The sequence below is a fragment of the Ascaphus truei genome, chromosome 3 (genome assembly GCF_040206685.1).
Source record: "Ascaphus truei isolate aAscTru1 chromosome 3, aAscTru1.hap1, whole genome shotgun sequence".
In the NCBI taxonomy this organism is placed as follows: Eukaryota; Metazoa; Chordata; class Amphibia; order Anura; family Ascaphidae; genus Ascaphus; species Ascaphus truei.
The window spans coordinates 431,946,752-431,965,621 of record NC_134485.1 but is presented as its reverse complement, the minus strand read 5'-3'; the positions used below and the strand labels follow the sequence as shown (position 1 = coordinate 431,965,621).

The 18,870-nt window shown below is 51.9% G+C and overlaps 1 protein-coding gene across 1 annotated transcript in view; it reads left to right on the top strand.

Moving 5' to 3' along the window:
• The window catches only part of CFAP91 (cilia and flagella associated protein 91), a 129,933-nt gene that overhangs the window by 97,351 nt on the left and 13,712 nt on the right, over positions 1-18,870 (top strand). The window contains exon 17 of the mRNA XM_075592913.1: positions 14,431-14,588. Within this exon, the coding sequence (XP_075449028.1) occupies positions 14,431-14,588 (158 nt within the window). The remainder of the gene's footprint in view (positions 1-14,430; positions 14,589-18,870) is intronic.

The window sequence follows — 18,870 nt, the reverse complement described above, 5'->3', positions numbered from 1 at the left end:
TTTCCAAAGCCATGAAAGGGTTAATCGCGTGTAAATGCGCACAGACGGTGCACACGTTTTATTAAACACGCCAGTCATACCTGCTGCATGTGTGAAGCCCCCCGCCCCCCTGGTCCCACCAGCAGTGGCGGACTTAACCTCGGCTTATTAGCACCGCGTCCCTACCCTGTTCTGCTGATAATAGTGGTGTCTGATCTTTGCTTACTGATGACAAGATTTGCCATGAGCTTTCACCCCTCCCTCTGCGCACTTTTATGTAGCGTCTCTCTCCCTGCAGGAGGGAAACCGGAAAAGTGACGTGTCTACAAGAGTGTAACTGGGAAGGGCTCATGGTGGGACTGGGAAGGGCTGGCTCATGTAACTGGGAAGGGCTCTTGGTGATGTAATATAGAGTGTGTCATGTCTAAGCAGGAAATAAAGAAAAACCTGGCGCCATACTTTATTTAAAGTTTTTTATATTATCACACTGTGTATCACACTTTAGCGCTAGTTCACAATTTTTGTTTTCACCATGTCTAAGCAGGGTTACTTCACAGGACACTTTCTGTGCCGGAAAACAGTGGAATAGGCCGCAGAGGGCCATGTTTAGTAAGCCGTACTGGAAGGTGACATAGGGTAGCACTGCTGAAGCCCAGGGGCATGGGCGAAACGCTCGTCGCACATTTTTTTTATAGCATGGTCAGAGCCACGCCAGTTTGGCACCTTCAGTGCACCAGTGCCCGGCCATCACAATCGATGTTAAATTCTAAGTGCTCGGCGGGTGTGAGCTGTGCACAGAATTGAGACGTTTACAAGCTTGCCCTATTGCTAACATAATGAGAGCAAAGGGATCCGTGGAGGAGGATGAATGTTTGGGGACCGTGCCCAGGTCTGTGCCCAGTTCAGCCGCCTCTGGGTATTTGTGACGTCTTCTGCTGGTGTCAAAAGTCATTTTTAAGCAAAGGAAAGTGAATAAGTGAGGATGCTGAACACAGGTGGAGTGACAGCAGCAAGTGTGTAAGTTAATGTCTTGCAGTCCCGCCCCCTTCTCTTACACTGACCTTACCTGGCATCACAACATTACACGGGCGACAGCTCTGTTACCGACGATCTGAAGGTGTCTCACACGCTATCATTGAGCATGGTCAGCGCACAATGGAACTGTGTTTGATCTGTGAATTAAACTGAAGTAATATCGAGGTAACATTGAAGATGGTCACACTGTATAATGAGATCGGGTATTTTGATATTTACGACCTTTGACTAAGGATTTAGTCATTGTATTCTGATCCATGTTTCTTATTGGATATTATACAGAGGTTACACATGTGATAACGTGGGAACTGGCCAGTACCGTGTGTTTTTGTAATTACTATATGGATTTTAAAGTTAGGAGTTATTTGTGTTCGATAAATGAGATTTTGTTTTATACTTGAGGCTGTTATCTTACCCCGATATTTTTATACTTGAGGCTGGATCTCACCCCGATATTTTTATACTTGAGGCTGGATCTCACCCCGATATTTTTATACTTGAGGATGGATCTCACCCCGATATTTTTATACTTGAGGCTGGATCTCACCCCGATATTTTTATACTTGAGGACGGATCTCACCCCGATATTTTTATACTTGAGGCTGGATCTCACCCCGATATTTTTATACTTGAGGATGGATCTCACCCCGATATTTTTATACTTGAGGCTGGATCTCACCCCGATATTTTAATACTTGAGGCTGGATCTCACCCCAATATTTTTATACTTGAGGCTGGATCTCACCCCGATATTTTTATTCTTGAGGCTGGATCTCACCCCGATATTTTTGTGTGATTGTTTTAGGGGTAGTATGTGTGTTTCAGTGCTGGTTATTGACCCTTTTGGCTTCTTCACTCCTCCTTTATTGGAGAAGGGGAACCCGATATATCTTATTGTGTTCTGGTTCCTTTCTCACCCTTTTTCGTTATGGGTTATAGCACCATTGATTTTCTTCTGTACCTCTCGGCATTGACCGTGAGCACTTTGTGGTGTGGTTATGTATATATATGTTTCGTTTGCCCCTTATGTTTCACAATGTAATGTCATAAAGTGATAGGTCTGCAGATTGGAACCAGGCATTTTGGAAAACAGACAGTACTGTATATGACAGTATAACGCAGGGGTGGCCAACTCCAGTCCAACAGGTCTGGTTTTCAGGATATCCCTGCTTCAGCACAGGTGGCTCAATCAGTGGCTCTGTCAAAGATGGCACCACTAATTGGGCCACCTGTGCTGAAGCAGGGACTGATTAGTCTATACCAGGGATGGCCAACTCCAGTCCTCAATGGCCACCAACAAAACTGGCCCCTCCCCACTCTCCAGGTAAGCAGGTTTTCTTTGCATGCAGTTGGTTGCGACAGGTTCAATGCCAGGACCATCCTTCCCCTAATTATAGAGGTAAATAAGAATTTTAATTAGTTAGTGTTAGGACCTGCGATATTATAATCATGCCTTGATGTGGCTCGCAGGCTTATACGCTTTGGCCAAATGGTTAACTAAATTACCCTTTTTCAAGAGATGTATAGGTATTTCACTGTGTATTTTTTGTCCCATTGGATGTTGCTGTGGAGTTCTTTGTTTCTTGTGTTTTACAGTCCTATTGTATACAGTATACAGTACATGCTCTGTGTGTATATAACGGCAGAAAGGAGATGGATGGCCTTCAGCGTGTCATTTGTTGAGCTAGATATGTGTAGGGAAAGCATTGAAGTTCCAGCTCTGTGACAATACTGACGTGTGTATTCAGAGAATATCTCTGACATGTTACAGCAAGGCCTGTAGCATTAACTCTTTCACTGCCGGGGAGAGGCTTAACGGACACATTCACCCACATGTTTACCTTGAAATAAACCACGCCTCTTCTGCAATAACCGATTAACACTTTCTGTGCTACCAGAACAAGGGTTGCCAGATGTCCAGTATTGTACTGGACTGTCCTGTATTTGGATACTCTGTCCAGTAAATAATTAGAGGTAATACTGGACATGTATGTGTATACCGGTATTACCTCTCTGGGCGTGTATGTGTATACTGGTATTACCTCTCTGGGTGTGTATGTGTATACCGGTATTACCTCTCTGAGTGTGTATGTGTATACCGGTATTACCTCTCTGGGCGTGTATGTGTATACCGGTATTATCTCTCTGGGCGTGTATATGTATACCGGTATTATCTCTCTGGGCGTGTATATGTATACCGGTATTACCTCTCTGGGTGTGTATGTGTATACCGGTATTACCTCTCTGAGTGTGTATGTGTATACCGGTATTACCTCTCTGGGTGTGTATGTGTATACCGGTATTACCTCTCTGGACGTGTATACCGGTATTCCCTCTCTGGGCGTGTATGTGTATACCGGTATTACCTCTCTGGGCGTGTATGTGTATACCGGTATTACCTCTCTGGGTGTGTATGTGTATACCGGTATTACCTCTCTGGGTGTGTATGTGTATACCGGTATTACCTCTCTGGGCGTGTATGTGTATACCGGTATTATCTCTCTGGGCGTGTATGTGTATACCGGTATTACCTCTCTGGGTGTGTATGTGTATACCGGTATTACCTCTCTGGACGTGTATACCGGTATTCCCTCTCTGGGCGTGTATGTGTATACCGGTATTACCTCTCTGGGCGTGTATGTGTATACCGGTATTACCTCTCTGGGTGTGTATGTGTATACCGGTATTACCTCTCTGGGTGTGTATGTGTATACCGGTATTACCTCTCTGGGCGTGTATGTGTATACCGGTATTACCTCTCTGGGTGTGTATGTGTATACCGGTATTACCTCTCTGGGCGTGTACTGTATGTGTATACCGGTATTACCTCTCTGGACGTGTATGTGTATACCGGTATTACCTCTCTGGGCGTGTATGTGTATACCGGTATTACCTCTCTGGGTGTGTATGTGTATACCGGTATTACCTCTCTGGGTGTGTATGTGTATACCGGTATTACCTCTCTGGGCGTGTATGTGTATACCGGTATTATCTCTCTGGGCGTGTATGTGTATACCGGTATTACCTCTCTGGGTGTGTATGTGTATACCGGTATTACCTCTCTGGACGTGTATACCGGTATTCCCTCTCTGGGCGTGTATGTGTATACCGGTATTACCTCTCTGGGCGTGTATGTGTATACCGGTATTACCTCTCTGGGTGTGTATGTGTATACCGGTATTACCTCTCTGGGTGTGTATGTGTATACCGGTATTACCTCTCTGGGCGTGTATGTGTATACCGGTATTACCTCTCTGGGTGTGTATGTGTATACCGGTATTACCTCTCTGGGCGTGTACTGTATGTGTATACCGGTATTACCTCTCTGGACGTGTATGTGTATACCGGTATTACCTCTCTGGACGTGTATGTGTATACCGGTATTACCTCTCTGGGCGTGTATGTGTATACCGGTATTACCTCTCTGGGCGTGTATGTGTATACTGGTATTACCTCTCTGGGCGTGTATGTGTATAGCGGTATTACCTCTCTGGGCGTGTATGTGTATAGCGGTATTACCTCTCTGGATGTGTATGTGTATACCGGTATTACCTCCCTGGGCGTGTATATATACCGGTATTACCTCTCTGGGCATGTATGTGTACACCGGTATTACCTCTCTGGGCGTGTTTGTGTATACCGGTATTAACTCTCTGGGTGTGTGTGTATACCAGTATTACCTCTCTGGGCGTGTATGTGTATATCGGTATTACCTCCCTGGGCGTGTATGTATATACCGGTATTACCTCTCTGGGCGTGTATGTGTACACCGGTATTAACTCTCTGGGTGTGTGTGTATACCAGTATTACCTCTCTGGGCGTGTATGTGTATATCGGTATTACCTCCCTGGGCGTGTATGTATATACCGGTATTACCTCTCTGGGCGTTTATGTGTATACCGGTATTACCTCTCTGGGCGTTTATGTGTATACCGGTATTACCTCTCTGGGTATTGTATTGTATTGTATGTCTTTATTTATATAGCGCCATTAGTGTACATAGCGCTTCACAGTAGTAATACATGTGGTAATCAAATAAATAACAGATAATATAAATAACAGATCATGGGAATAAGTGCTTTAGACATAAAAGTAACATTTCGGAAGAGGAGTCCCTGCCCCGAGGAGCTTACAGTCTAATTGGTAGGTAGGGAGAACGTACAGAGACAGTAGGAGGGAGTTCTGGTAAGTGCGTCTGCAGGGGGCCAATCTTTATGTATCATGTGTTCAGAATATCCACAGTGCTATTCATATGCTTCTTTAAGCAGGTGTGTCTTAAGGTGGGTCTTAAAGGTGGATAGAGAGGATGCTAGTCGGGTACTGAGGGGAAGGGCATTCCAGAGGTGTGGGGCAGTCAGTGAAAAAGGTTTAAGGCGGGAGAGGGCTTTAGATACAAAGGGGGTAGAAAGAAGACATCCTTGAGAAGAACGCAAGAGTCTGGATGGTGCATAGCGAGAAATTAGGGATGAGATGTAAGGAGGGGCAGAAGAATGTAAAGCTTTAAAAGTGAGGAGAAGAATGGAGTGTGAGATGCGGGATTTGATCGGAAGCCAGGAGAGGGATTTCAGGAGGGGAGATGCTGAGACAGATCTAGGAAAGAGTAGAGTGATTCTGGCAGTAGCATTTAGGATAGATTGTAGGGGAGACAGGTGAGAGGCAGGAAGGCCAGACAGCAGGAGGTTACAGTAATCAAGACGGGAGAGAATGAGGGCCTGAGTCAGAGTTTTAGCAGTCGAACAACAGAGGAAAGGGCGTATCTTAGTTATATTGCGGAGGAAAAAGCGACAAGTTTTAGAAATGTTTTGAATGTGAGGGGCGAATGTGAGAGAGGAGTCGAGTGTGACCCCTAGGCAGCGTGCTTGGGCTACTGGGTGAATGATTGTAGTTCCAACAGTAATGTGGAAGGAGGTAGTAGGGCCAGGTTTTGGAGGAAGTATGAGGAGCTCTGTTTTAGCCATGTTGAGTTTAAGGCGTCGGAGGGCCATCCAGGATGATATAGCAGGGAGACATTCAGAAACTTTGGTTTGTACAGCAGGTGTAAGGTCAGGTGTTGAAAAGTATATTTGTGTGTCGTCGGCATAGAGGTGATAATTAAACCCAAAAGATGTTATTAGGTCACCTAGAGAGAGTGTGTACAGAGAAAAGAGAAGAGGTCCCAGGACAGAGCCCTGGGGTACCCCCACAGAGAGATCAATAGAGGAGGAGGAGGTGTTAGCAGAAGAGACACTAAAAGTATGATGGGAGAGGTAGGATGAGATCCAGGATAGAGCTTTGTTCCGAATACCTAGAGTATGGAGAATGTGGAGAAGAAGAGGGTGGTCCACTGTGTCAAATGCTGCAGAGAGGTCGAGTAATATGAGCAGAGTGTAATGACCTCTGTCTTTGGCAGCATGGAGGTCGTCAGTTATTTTAGTGAGGGCTGTTTCGGTGGAGTGAGCAGTGCGGAAGCCAGATTGTAGAGGGTCTAGGAGAGAATAGGTGTTGAGAAAATGGAGCAAGCGAGAGAATACAAGACGTTCAAGGAGTTTAGAGGCAAAAGGCAGGAGGGAGACAGGTCGATAGTTAGAAAGACAGGTAGGGTCAAGCTTGCTGTTTTTGAGTAATGGTATGACTGTTGCATGTTTGAAGGAGGATGGAAAGGTTCCAGAGCAGAGGGAGGAGTTAAAAATGTGTGTAAGCGTAGGGATTATAGAAGGAGCTAGAGGTTTTAGGAGATGGGAGGGAATGGGGTCAAGAGGGCAAGTGGTAGAGGGAGAAGAGGCGATCAACAGCGACACATCCTCCTCTGAGACAGTGGAAAAAGAGTCAAGGAAGGCAGGAGGAGAGTTAGGAAGAGGTGTAGGATGGGGGGAAGAAACAGAGGGGATGTTCTGCCGTATGGATTCCACCTTTTCCTTAAAATAGTCAGCAAAGTCCTGAGCGGAGATGGAGGAAGGAGAGGCAGCTGAGGGTGGTTTGAGTAGAGTATCAAAGACAGAGAACAGTCGGCGTGGGTTAGACTTGTGCATGTTGATTAGTGCAGAAAAGTAGGCTTGTTTAGCTTGCGAGAGGGCAGAGTTGAAACAGGATAGCATAAATTTGTAGTGAAGGAAGTCTGCGAGAGTGTGAGACTTCCTGCAGAGGCGTTCAGAGGAACGAGTGGAGGAACGCAGCATGCGCGTGTGGGAATTTAGCCAGGGTCTAGGGTTAGAAGGGCGAGGGCGGCAGAGAGAAAGCGGGGCATGTAGATCAAGAGACGAGGACAAGACAGAGTTGTACTTTCTGACCAGGTTGTCAGGGTCTGTAGCAGAGCTGAGAGAGGAGAGGGAGGAGCGTAAAGTGGACTCAAAGTCAGGTAAGTGAATAGAGCGCAGGTTTCTGCAGAACCGGGGGGTAGATGGAGGTGGAGAAGGGGAGAAGCGAGATAAAGAGAATGAGATGAGATGATGGTCAGAGAGAGGAAAAGGGGAAATGGAGAAATCAGAGAGAGAGAAGTTTTTAGTGGATGTGTGTGTATACCAGTATTACCTCTCTGGGCGTGTATGTGTATACCGGTATTACCTCTCTGGGCGTGTATGTGTATACCGGTATTACCTCTCTGGGCGTGTATGTGGACCGGTATTAACTCTCTGGGTGTGTATGTGTATACCGGTATTACCTCTCTGGGCGTGTATGTGTATACCGGTATTACCTCTCTGGGTGTGTATGTGTATAGCGGTATTACCTCTCTGGGCGTGTATGTGTATACCGGTATTACCTCTCTGGGCGTGTATGTGTATACCGGTATTACCTCTCTGGGTGTGTGTGTATACCAGTATTACCTCTCTGGGCGTGTATGTGTATACCGGTATTACCTCCCTGGGCGTGTATGTATATACCGGTATTACCTCTCTGGGCGTGTATGTGTATACCGGTATTACCTCTCTGGGCGTGTATGTGTATACCGGTATTACCTCTCTGGGCGTGTATGTGTATACCGGTATTACCTCTCTGGGCGTGTATGTGTATACCAGTATTACCTCTCTGGGTGTGTATGTGTATAGCGGTATTACCTCTCTGGATGTGTATGTGTATACCGGTATTACCTCCCTGGGCGTGTATGTATATACTGGTATTACCTCTCTGGGCGTGTATGTGTATACCGGTATTACCTCTCTGGGCGTTTATGTGTATACCGGTATTACCTCTCTGGGTGTGTGTGTATACCAGTATTACCTCTCTGGGCGTGTATGTGTATACCGGTATTACCTCTCTGGGCGTTTATGTGTATACAGGTATTACCTCTCTGGGTGTGTGTGTATACCAGTATTACCTCTCTGGGCGTGTATGTGTATACCGGTTTTATCTCTCTGCAGCTCTCATCTCCCTCCCCCCTGCATCTTCCATCTCTCCCCCCCTGCATCTTCCATATCTCTCCCCCCCCTGCATCTCCCATCTCTCCCCCCCCTGCATCTCCCATCTCTCCCCCCCCTGCATCTCCCATCTCTCCCCCCCTGCATCTCCCATCTCTCTCCCCCCCTGCATCTCCCATCTCTCTCCCCCCCTGCATCTCCCATCTCTCTCCACCCCCTGCATCTCCCATCTCTCTCCCCCCCTGCATCTCCCATCTCTCTCCCCCCTGCATCTCCCATATCTCTCCCCTTCCATCTCCCATATCTCTCCCCCCCTGCAGCTCCCATCTCTCTCCCCCCGAAGCTCCCATCTCTCCCCCTGCAGCTCTCATCTCTTCCCCCCACCCCCTGCAGCTCTCATCTCTTCCCCCCCCCCACCCCCTGCAGCTCTCATCTCTCCCCCCCCCACCCCCTGCAGCTCTCATCTCTTCCCCCCCCTGCAGCTCTCATCTCTTCCCCCCCACCCCCTGCAGCTCTCATCTCTTCCCCCCACCCCCTGCAGCTCTCATCTCTCCCCCCCACCCCCTGCAGCTCTCATATCTTCCCCCCACCCCTTGCAGCTCTCATCTCTTCCCCCCACCCCCTGCAGCTCTCATCTCTTCCCCCCTCCCCACCCCCTGCAGCTCTCATCTCTTCCCCCCCCACCCCCTGCAGCTCTCATCTCTTCCCCCCACCCCCTGCAGCTCTCATCTCTTCCCCCCACCCCCTGCAGCTCTCATCACTTCCCCCCACCCCCTTCAGCTCTCATCTCTTCCCCCCCCACCCCCTGCAGCTCTCATATCTTCCCCCCACCCCTTGCAGCTCTCATCTCTTCCCCCCACCCCCTGCAGCTCTCATCTCTTCCCCCCTTCCCACCCCCTGCAGCTCTCATCTCTTCCCCCCCACCCCCTGCAGCTCTTATCTCTTCCCCCCCTGCAGCTCTCATCTCTCCCCCCCCACCCCCTGCAGCTCTCATCTCTCCCCCCCCCCCACCCCCTGCAGCTCTCATCTCTTCCCCCCCCCAACCCCCTGCAGCTCTCATCTCTTCCCCCCACCCCCTGCAGCTCTAATCTCTTCCCCCCCACCCCCTGCAGCTCTCATCTCTTCCCCCCACCCCCTGCAGCTCTCATCTCTTCCCCCCACCCCTGCAGCTCTCATCTCTTCCCCCCTCCCCACCCCCTGCAGCTCTCATCTCTTCCCCCCCCCCCACCCCCTGCAGCTCTCATCTCTTCCCCCCCTGCAGCTCTCATCTCTCCCCCCCCCCACCCCCTGCAGCTCTCATCTCTCCCCCCCACCCCCTGCAGCTCTCATCTCTTCCCCCCCCTGCAGCTCTCATCTCTTCCCCCCACCCCCTGCAGCTCTCATCTCTCCCCCCCACCCCCTGCAGCTCTCATATCTTCCCCCCACCCCTTGCAGCTCTCATCTCTTCCCCCCACCCCCTGCAGCTCTCATCTCTTCCCCCCTCCCCACCCCCTGCAGCTCTCATCTCTTCCCCCCCACCCCCTGCAGCTCTCATCTCTTCCCCCCCTGCAGCTCTCATCTCTCCCCCCCCCCACCCCCTGCAGCTCACATCTCTCCCCCCCACCCCCGGCAACTCTCATCTCTTCCCCCCACCCCCTGCAGCTCTCATCTCTTCCCCCCACCCCCTGCAGCTCTCATCTCTTCCCCCCACCCCCTGCAGCTCTCATCTCTTCCCCCCACCCCCTGCAGCTCTCATCTCTTCCCCCCACCCCCTGCAGCTCTCATCTCTTCCCCCCACCCCCTGCAGCTCTCATCTCTTCCCCCCACCCCCTGCAGCTCTCATCTCTTCCCCTCCCACCCCCTGCAGCCCTCATCTCTTCCCCCCACCCCCTGCAGCTCTCCTCTCTTCCCCCCTCCCCACCCCCTGCAGCTCTCATCTCTTCCCCCCCCACCCCCTGCAGCTCTCATCTCTTCCCCCCCCCAACCCCCTGCAGCTCTCATCTCTTCCCCCCACCCCCTGCAGCTCTCATCACTTCCCCCCCACCCCCTGCAGCTCTCATCTCTTCCCCCCACCCCCTGCAGCTCTCATCTCTTCCCCCCACCCTTGCAGCTCTCATCTCTTCCCCCCTCCCCACCCCCTGCAGCTCTCATCTCTTCCCCCACCCCCTGCAGCTCTCATCTCTTCCCCCCCTGCAGCTCTCATCTCTCCCCCCCCACCCCCTGCAGCTCTCATCTCTCCCCCCCACCCCCTGCAGCTCTCATCTCTTCCCCCCCCCTGCAGCTCTCATCTCTTCCCCCCACCCCCTGCAGCTCTCATCTCTCCCCCCCACCCCCTGCAGCTCTCATCTCTTCCCCCCCCCCACCCCCTGCAGCTCTCATCTCTTCCCCCCCTGCAGCTCTCATCTCTCCCCCCCCACCCCCTGCAGCTCTCATCTCTCCCCCCCACCCCCTGCAGCTCTCATCTCTTCCCCCCCCTGCAGCTCTCATCTCTTCCCCCACCCCCTGCAGCTCTCATCTCTTCCCCCCACCCCTGCAGCTCTCATCTCTTCCCCCCCACCCCCTGCAGCTCTCATCTCTTCCCCCCCACCCCCTGCAGCTCTCATCTCTTCCCCCCGTGCAGCTCTCATCTCTTCCCTCCCACTCCCTGCAGCTCTCCTCTCTTCCCCCCCCCACCCACTGCAGCTCTCATCTCTTCTCCCCCACCCCCTGCAGCTCTCATCTCTTCCCCCCCACCCCCTGCAGCTCTCATCTCTTCCCCCCACCCCCTGCAGCTCTCATCTCTTCCCCCCCACCCCCTGCAGCTCTCATTTCTTCCCCCCCACCCCCTGCAACTCTGATCTCTTCCCCCCACCCCCTGCAGCTCTCATCTCTTCCCCCCACCCCCTGCAGCTCTCATCTCTTCCTCCCACCCCCTGCAGCTCTCATCTCTTCCCCCCACCCCCTGCAGCTCTCATCTCTTCCCCCCACCCCCTACAGCTCTCATCTCTTCCCCCAACCCCTGCAGCTCTCATCTCTTCCCCCCCCCACCCCCTGCAGCTCTCCTCTCTTTCCCCCCCCACCCCCTGCAGCTCTCATCTCTTCCCCCCCTGCATCTCTCATCTCTTACCCCCCACCCCCTGCAGCTCTCATCTCTTCCCTCCCACCCCCTGCAGCTCTCGTCTCTTCCCCCCCACCCCCTGCAGCTCTCATCTCTTCCCCCCCACCCCCTGCAGCTCTCATCTCTTCCCCCCACCCCCTGCAGCTCTCGTCTCTTCCCCCCCACCCCCTGCAGCTCTCATCTCTTCCCTCCCCACCCCCTGCAGCTCTCATCTCTTCCCCCCCACCCCCTGCAGCTCTCATCTCTTCCCCCCCACCCCCTGCAGCTCTCATCTCTTCCTCCCACCCCTGCAGCTCTCATCTCTTCCCCCCACCCCCTGCAGCTCTCATCTCTTCCCCCCACTCCCCTGCAGCTCTCATCTCTTCCCCCCACCCCCTGCAGCTCTCATCTCTTCCCCCCACCCCCTGCAGCTCTCATCTCTTCCCCCCCACCCCCTGCAACTCTCATCTCTTCCCCCCACCCCCTGCAGCTCTCATCTCTCCCCCCCCACCCCCTGCAGCTCTCATCTCTTCCCCCCCACCCCCTGCAGCTCTCATCTCTTCCCCCCACCCCCTGCAGCTCTCATCTCTTCCCCCCCTGCAGCTCTCATCTCTCCCCCCCCCTGCAGCTCTCATCTCTACCCCCCCTGCAGCTCTCATCTCTTCCCCCCCTGCAGCTCTCTTCCCCACCACCGCAGCTCTCATCTCTTCCCCCCACCCCCTGCAGCTCTCATCTCTTCCCCCCTGCAGCTCTCATCTCTTCCCTCCCACCCCCTGCAGCTCTCATCTCTCCCCCCCACCCCCTGCAGCTCTCATTTCTTCCCCCCTGCAGCTCTCATCTCTTCCCTCCCACCCCCTGCAGCTCTCATCTCTTCCCCCCACCCCCTGCAGCTCTCATCTCTTCCCCCCACCCCCTGCAGCTCTCATCTCTCCCCCCCCCTGCAGCTCTCATCTCTTCCCCCCCTGCAGCTCTCATCTCTTCCCCCCCCTGTAGCTCTCATCTCTTCCCCCCACCCCCTGCAGCTCTCATCTCTTCCCCTCACCCCCTGCAACTCTCATCTCTTCCCCCCACCCCCTGCAGCTCTCATCTCTTCCCCCCTTGCAGCTCCCATCTCTTCCCCCCCCCCCTTGCAGCTCCCATCTCTCCCCTCCCTGCATCTCCCATCTCTCCCCCCCCTTGCAGTTCCCATCTCTCCCCCCCCCTTGCTGCTCCCATCTCTCCCCCCTTTGCAGCTCCCATCTCTCCCCCCCTACCCTTGCAGTTCCCATCTCTTCCCCCCCCCTACCATTGCAGCTCCCATCTCTCCCCCCCCTTGCAGCTCTCATCTCTCCCCCCCCTACCCTTGCAGCTCTCATCTCTCCCCCCCTACCCTTGCAGCTCCCAACTCTCCCCCCCCCTTGCAGCTCCCATCTCCCCCCCCTACCCTTGCAGCTCTCATCTCCCCCCCCTACCCTTGCAGCTCCCGTCTCTCCCCCTTCCCCTTGCAGCTCCCATCTTCCCCCCTACCCTTGCAGCTCTCATCTCTCCCCCCCCTACCCTTGCAGCTCTCATCCCCCCCCTACCCTTGCAGCTCTCATCCCCCCCCCTACCCTTGCAGCTCCCATCTCCCCCCCCTACCCTTGCAGCTCTCATCTCCCCCCCTACCCTTGCAGCTCCCATCTCCCCCCCTACCCTTGCAGCTCTCATCTCCCCCCCTACCCTTGCAGCTCTCATCCCCCCCCCTACCCTTGCAGCTCCCATCTCTCCTATCTCAGATGGCTGCGGGTTCGGCGGAGGCGGCGCTCACTAGCAGCAGGCACAGGAAGTGCCAGTGAGCGGCTGTGAGTGGGCTCTGGGTGGGGGAAAGCGAGCCGGAGTGCTGGGGGGAGAGTGAGCGGGGGGGAGAGAGAGCGAGTGCTGGGGTGCCGGAGGGAGTGCTGGGGTGCCGGAGGAGAGCCAGAGTACTGGGGGGAGGGAGAGCCAGAGACTAGTGCCGGAGTGAGGGAGAGCCGGAGACTAGTGGCCGGGGTGCCGGAGTGAGGGAGAGCCGGAGACTAGTGCCGGGGTGCTGGGGGGAGGAGAGCCGGAGACTAGTACTGGGGTGCCGAGGAAGGGAAAGCCGAGGAGAATCAGAGACTGGTGCCGGGGGAGGGAAAGCTGGGGGGAGGGAAAGGTCCTACTTTTATCCAATCCCCTGATGGCCAGCATTCTAAAGCCCCGCCCCCGGCATCCTCCACCAATCCCCTGCGGCCCGGCATATGTTCAACTAAGAAGCCCAACCCCTTGCATTCGGGCTGCCACATCCTCCTCTTCACCCGCGCACGGCCGCCGGCTCGCGCACGGCCGCCGACTCGCGCACACGGCCGCACCGCCGCAGACACAACTAAAAAAAACGGGGCCAGGGAGAAATCCGGGACATTTCCGGGACGGACAGTCAACCGGGACAGGAACGAAAAAAAACAGGACAGTCCCGGCAAAACCGGGACGGCTGGTCACCCTACCCAGATCTAACCCAGGAGAGAATGCTGCACTCATCAATATACCCACAATGCAACTCTCTCCCTAACGTAGCAATGTCTGCCTCGGTGCCCCGATAAAGGGCGAGACTCGCTGACATTAATCATTCGGGTTTTATGATGTAGCAAATCTGCTTTTGAATGAGCAGACCCGTTATTCACTATATAAAATGGCCGCCTCGTCAGCCATGACTCGGCACGCCGGGGAGCCACTTCCCTGCGCCGGAGAAGATCTTGGTCTCATTCATTTGCATGGAGCCGAGCGCTTCTCTAGCACTGGGGAGCAGCCTCACTGCATGTTGTATTATTACGGGCCTTAGAATAGAAGGCGAGAGATGAGGGTTATTGTAACAAATCCTTTATTTACAATATTTATATAATAATTGGGAAGCAGAGAAATAACAGAATAGCATGTTCCATGTATCTGCGAGTGTTGCGTTGGTTGACCCCTTGTGTGCCAGAGGGTCGCCTCTGCGGCCCTGGGTGACGCGTGCTTGTCTGCGCAGTGACCGCTCCTCTCTCTGACTCCGCGCAGTGAGAAAGTCCCAGCGGAGGCACATTGAGGCCGCACACCGTATCATCCACGGAGACACCGAGACCCTCCTGCAAGAAGCTGCCGCCGCCGCCGCAGGGAGACCCTCCAGCGGTGCCACGGCCGTCCCGGACACGGCAGAGACCAGGGGCGGGAGTGACGTGAGTTTTAACCCCTTCCAGGCCTGATTGTTCTTGCTATACTTGGTCTTTATCACATCTTAGGATTTGAAAGCTACCAATGGAAACTATTTCCATTGTGGATTTTTGCCATTTGCAATGGACTTGTGTGTGTGTGTGTGTGTGTGTACAGCTGAAAGTGTAATGAGTGTGTGTGTGTGTGTGTGTGTACAGCTGAAAGTGTAATGAGTGTGTGTGTGTGTGTGTGTGTACAGCTGAAAGTGTAATGAGTGTGTGTGTGTGTGTGTGTGTACAGCTGAAAGTGTAATGAGTGTGTGTGTGTGTGTGTGTGTACAGCTGAAAGTGTAATGAGTGTGTGTGTGTGTGTGTGTGTACAGCTGAAAGTGTAATGTGTGTGTGTGTGTGTACAGCTGATAGTGTAATGAGTGTGTGTGTGTGTGTGTGTGTGTACGTGTACAGCTGATAGTGTAATTAATGAATGTGTGTGTGCGTCTGTGTACAGCTGAGTGTGTGTGTGTGTGTGTGTGTGTGTGTGTGTGTGTGTACAGCTGACAGTGTTTGTGTACAGCTGATAGTGTAATTAATGAATGTGTGTGTGTGTGTGTGTGTGTGTGTGTACAGCTGACTGTGGAATGAATGTGTGTATGTGTGTGTGTGTACAGCTGATAGTGTAATTAATGTGTGTGTGTGTGTGTGTACACTTGATAGTGTAATTAATGTGTGTGTGTGTACTGCACCGACACACTTTATTCGAGCAAATACCCAGTATGTACCTGGCAGATACCTGGAATGCGCCGCTCCTCACCTCTGACAAGCCCCGTTGCGTTTGCCTTCCCAGCCTGGGTTCATGCCTGGCTGACGGGCGGCTGATCTGTTAAATGATAATGATTAGGATTTAATAGGCTGCAATGCTTCGCGTGTCTACCAGATGGCATAAATTCATGAATTGTAATGCAGTATATATATATATATACTGTGCAGTATTGCAGCCAGCGGGAATAAAATGCTTCAATCCCTGCCTGAAAAATAACCCAATGCACTCGGGCAGAAAACAGTCACAAACCTCAATACACCCGGGTATACCCGAATTCGTGGGACTAGCCGAGCTCGAATAAAGTGTGTCGCCAGTGTATACAGAGCTTGTTGGGTATCTGTGTGTTTAAAGCTGATAGTGTAATGTGTGTGTGTGTGTGTGTGTGTGTGTGTGTGTGTGTGTGTGTGTGTGTGTGTGTGTGTGTGTGTCTGACAGTGTAATGAATTAATGAATGTTTGTGTGTGTGCAGCTGACAGTGTAAAGAATGTGTGTGTGTACAGCTGACAGTGTAAAGAATGTGTGTGTGTACAGCTGACATTATAATACAGTAAGTGTGTGTGTGTGTACAGCTGACATTATAATAAGTGTGTGTGTACAGCTGACAGTGTAATGAATGTGTGTGTACAGTTGATAGTGTAATGAATGAGTGTGTGTGTATAGCTTACAGTGTAATTAATGTTTGTGTGTACAGCTGACAGTATATTGTGTGTGTGTGTGTGTGTGTACAGCTGATAGTGTAATTAATGTGTGTGCAGCGGACTGTGTAATGAATTAATGAACGTGTGTGTGTGTGTGTGTGTGTGTGTGTGTGTGTGTACAGCTGACTGGAATGAATGTGTGTGTGTACAGCTGACAGTATAATTAATGTGTGTTTGTGTGTACAGCCAACAGTGTAGTGTGTGTGTGTGTGTGTACAGCTGACTGTAATGAATGAATGTGTGTGTTTACAGCTCACAGTATAATTAATGAATGTGTGTGTGTGTGTACAGCTGACAATATAATTAATGTGTGTTTGTGTGTACAGCCAACAGTGTGTGTGTGTGTACAGCTGACAGTATAGTGTGTGTGTGTGTGTGTGTGTGTGCGTGTGTGTGTGTGTGTGTGTGTGTGTGTGTGTGTGTGTGTGTACAGCTGACAGTATAGTGTGTGTGTGTGTGTGTGTGTGTGTGTGTGTGTGCGTGTGTGTGTGTGTGTGTGTGTGTGTGTGTGTGTGTGTGTACAGCTGACAGTGTAATGAATAAATTTGCAGGCTTGATGATCTGATTTGATTATTACAAAGATAATGTGCAGGTTTAGAAGGGCCCTGATTACACTTCCATTTGAAAAGCCGTCTCTTTTCCTATCATTAATAGATATAAATATAGGTGCGGAAAGCATTACTCCCACACTGCGCCTTTCTCAAACAATGATAAAGCTGCTGTGTATATCACAGTGCGTCACAATCACACCATGCAAATGTGATAAGTAGGGGCAAATGTATAGAGGGTGATGTATAGGGGGTGATGTATAGGGGGTGATGTATCAAGGTATTTTAAGAGCAAAATGTATGCAAATTGTTATCATTTTTATCTTGCGTCTCTGTGTCCCCGTATTACAAATAATAACATCTACAACAACTAATAAAAGGGAGAATACTCCATTCGTATCCTGCATTAAGGACAGCGGCAGCACCGGGGGTAAAGGCCCATGTTATTAAGCAGTGCTATGCCAGAAGATAAGTAGGACGTACGGGGTCGTGCAGTGCCGGAAAGTGTCTTGTGACATACACTATAGCATCGCTAAGTAAACATAGGCCTAAGTGACTTGTACAATGGCACAAGGAACAGCCACTTGAAGACACCCAGTTCTCCCACTTCAAAGACAGTGCCACTAAATTAGCCACACTTTCTGTAATATGCTTCTTTCTCTCCCAATGTTACTGGGTTTTTAGTAAAGGTGCAGGAGTGAATGGGAACAATGTCACGGGTTTGACCTTTAAAGTGCCGGGACTATTGGTATCAGAGAACCTCCGGACCTCTGGTACTTCCACGTCACGTGATCGCTCCAAGAGCAACCACATGGCGTGTTTAGGCCCCGGCTGCCGGACGTGGAGGGACAGCCACTTCCATTTTGTTCTGGCTGGGCCGCTCCGCTGGGGCCCATGTTATTCCAGGTGTGGCATTACGGGAATAGAAAAGGTTCCCTGTACGTTTCGTCATATCCACTTATTTCAGTTTAAAGATCTCCTTCTAAACACAGAAAATGTTCTTTACTTACAGTGTTAGCAGTCGTGTGAAACTGCATACAGCGCAGCCCGTCACATCGCATCACTTCAGCACGCCTGTAACATGTGAAACTGCATACAGCGCAGCCCGTCACATCGCATCACTTCAGCACACCTGTAACATGTGAAACTGCATACAGCGCAGCCCGTCACATCGCATCGCTTCAGCACACCTGTAACATGTGAAACTGCATACAGCGCAGCCCGTCACATCGCATCACTTCAGCACGCCTGTAACATGTGAAACTGCATACAGCGCAGTCCGTCACATCGCATCACTTCAGCACACCTGTAACATGTGAAACTGCATACAGCGCAGCCCGTCACATCGCATCACTTCAGCACGCCTGTAACATGTGAAACTGCATACAGCGCAGTCCGTCACATCGCATCACTTCAGCACGCCTGTAACATGTGAAACTGCATACAGCGCAGCCCGTCACATCGCATCACTTCAGCACACCTGTAACATGTGAAACTGCATACAGCGCAGTCCGTCACATCGCATCGCTTCAGCACGCCTGTAACATGTGAAACTGCATACAGCGCAGTCCGTCACATCGCATCACTTCAGCACGCCTGTAACATGTGAAACTGCATACAGCGCAGTCCGTCACATCGCATCGCTTCAGCACGCCTGTAACATGTGAAACTGCATACAGCGCAGCCCGTCACATCGCATCCCTTCAGCACACCTGTAACATGTGAAACTGCATACAGCGCAGTCCGTCACATCGCATCACTTCAGCACACCTGTAACGTGTGAAACTGCATACAGCGCAGTCCGTCACATCGCATCGCTTCAGCACGCCTGTAACATGTGAAACTGCATACAGCGCAGCCCGTCACATCGCATCCCTTCAGCACACCTGTAACGTGTGAAACTGCATACAGCGCAGCCCGTCACATCGCATCACTTCAGCACACCTGTAACATGTGAAACTGCATACAGCGCAGTCCGTCACATCGCATCCCTTCAGCACACCTGTAACATGTGAAACTGCATACAGCGCAGCCCGTCACATCGCATCGCTTCAGCACACCTGTAACATGTGAAACTGCATACAGCACAGCCCGTCACATCGCATCACTTCAGCACGCCTGTAACATGTGAAACTGCATACAGCACAGCCCGTCACATCGCATCCCTTCAGCACACCTGTAACATGTGAAACTGCATACAGCGCAGCCCGTCACATCGCATCGCTTCAGCACACCTGTAACAT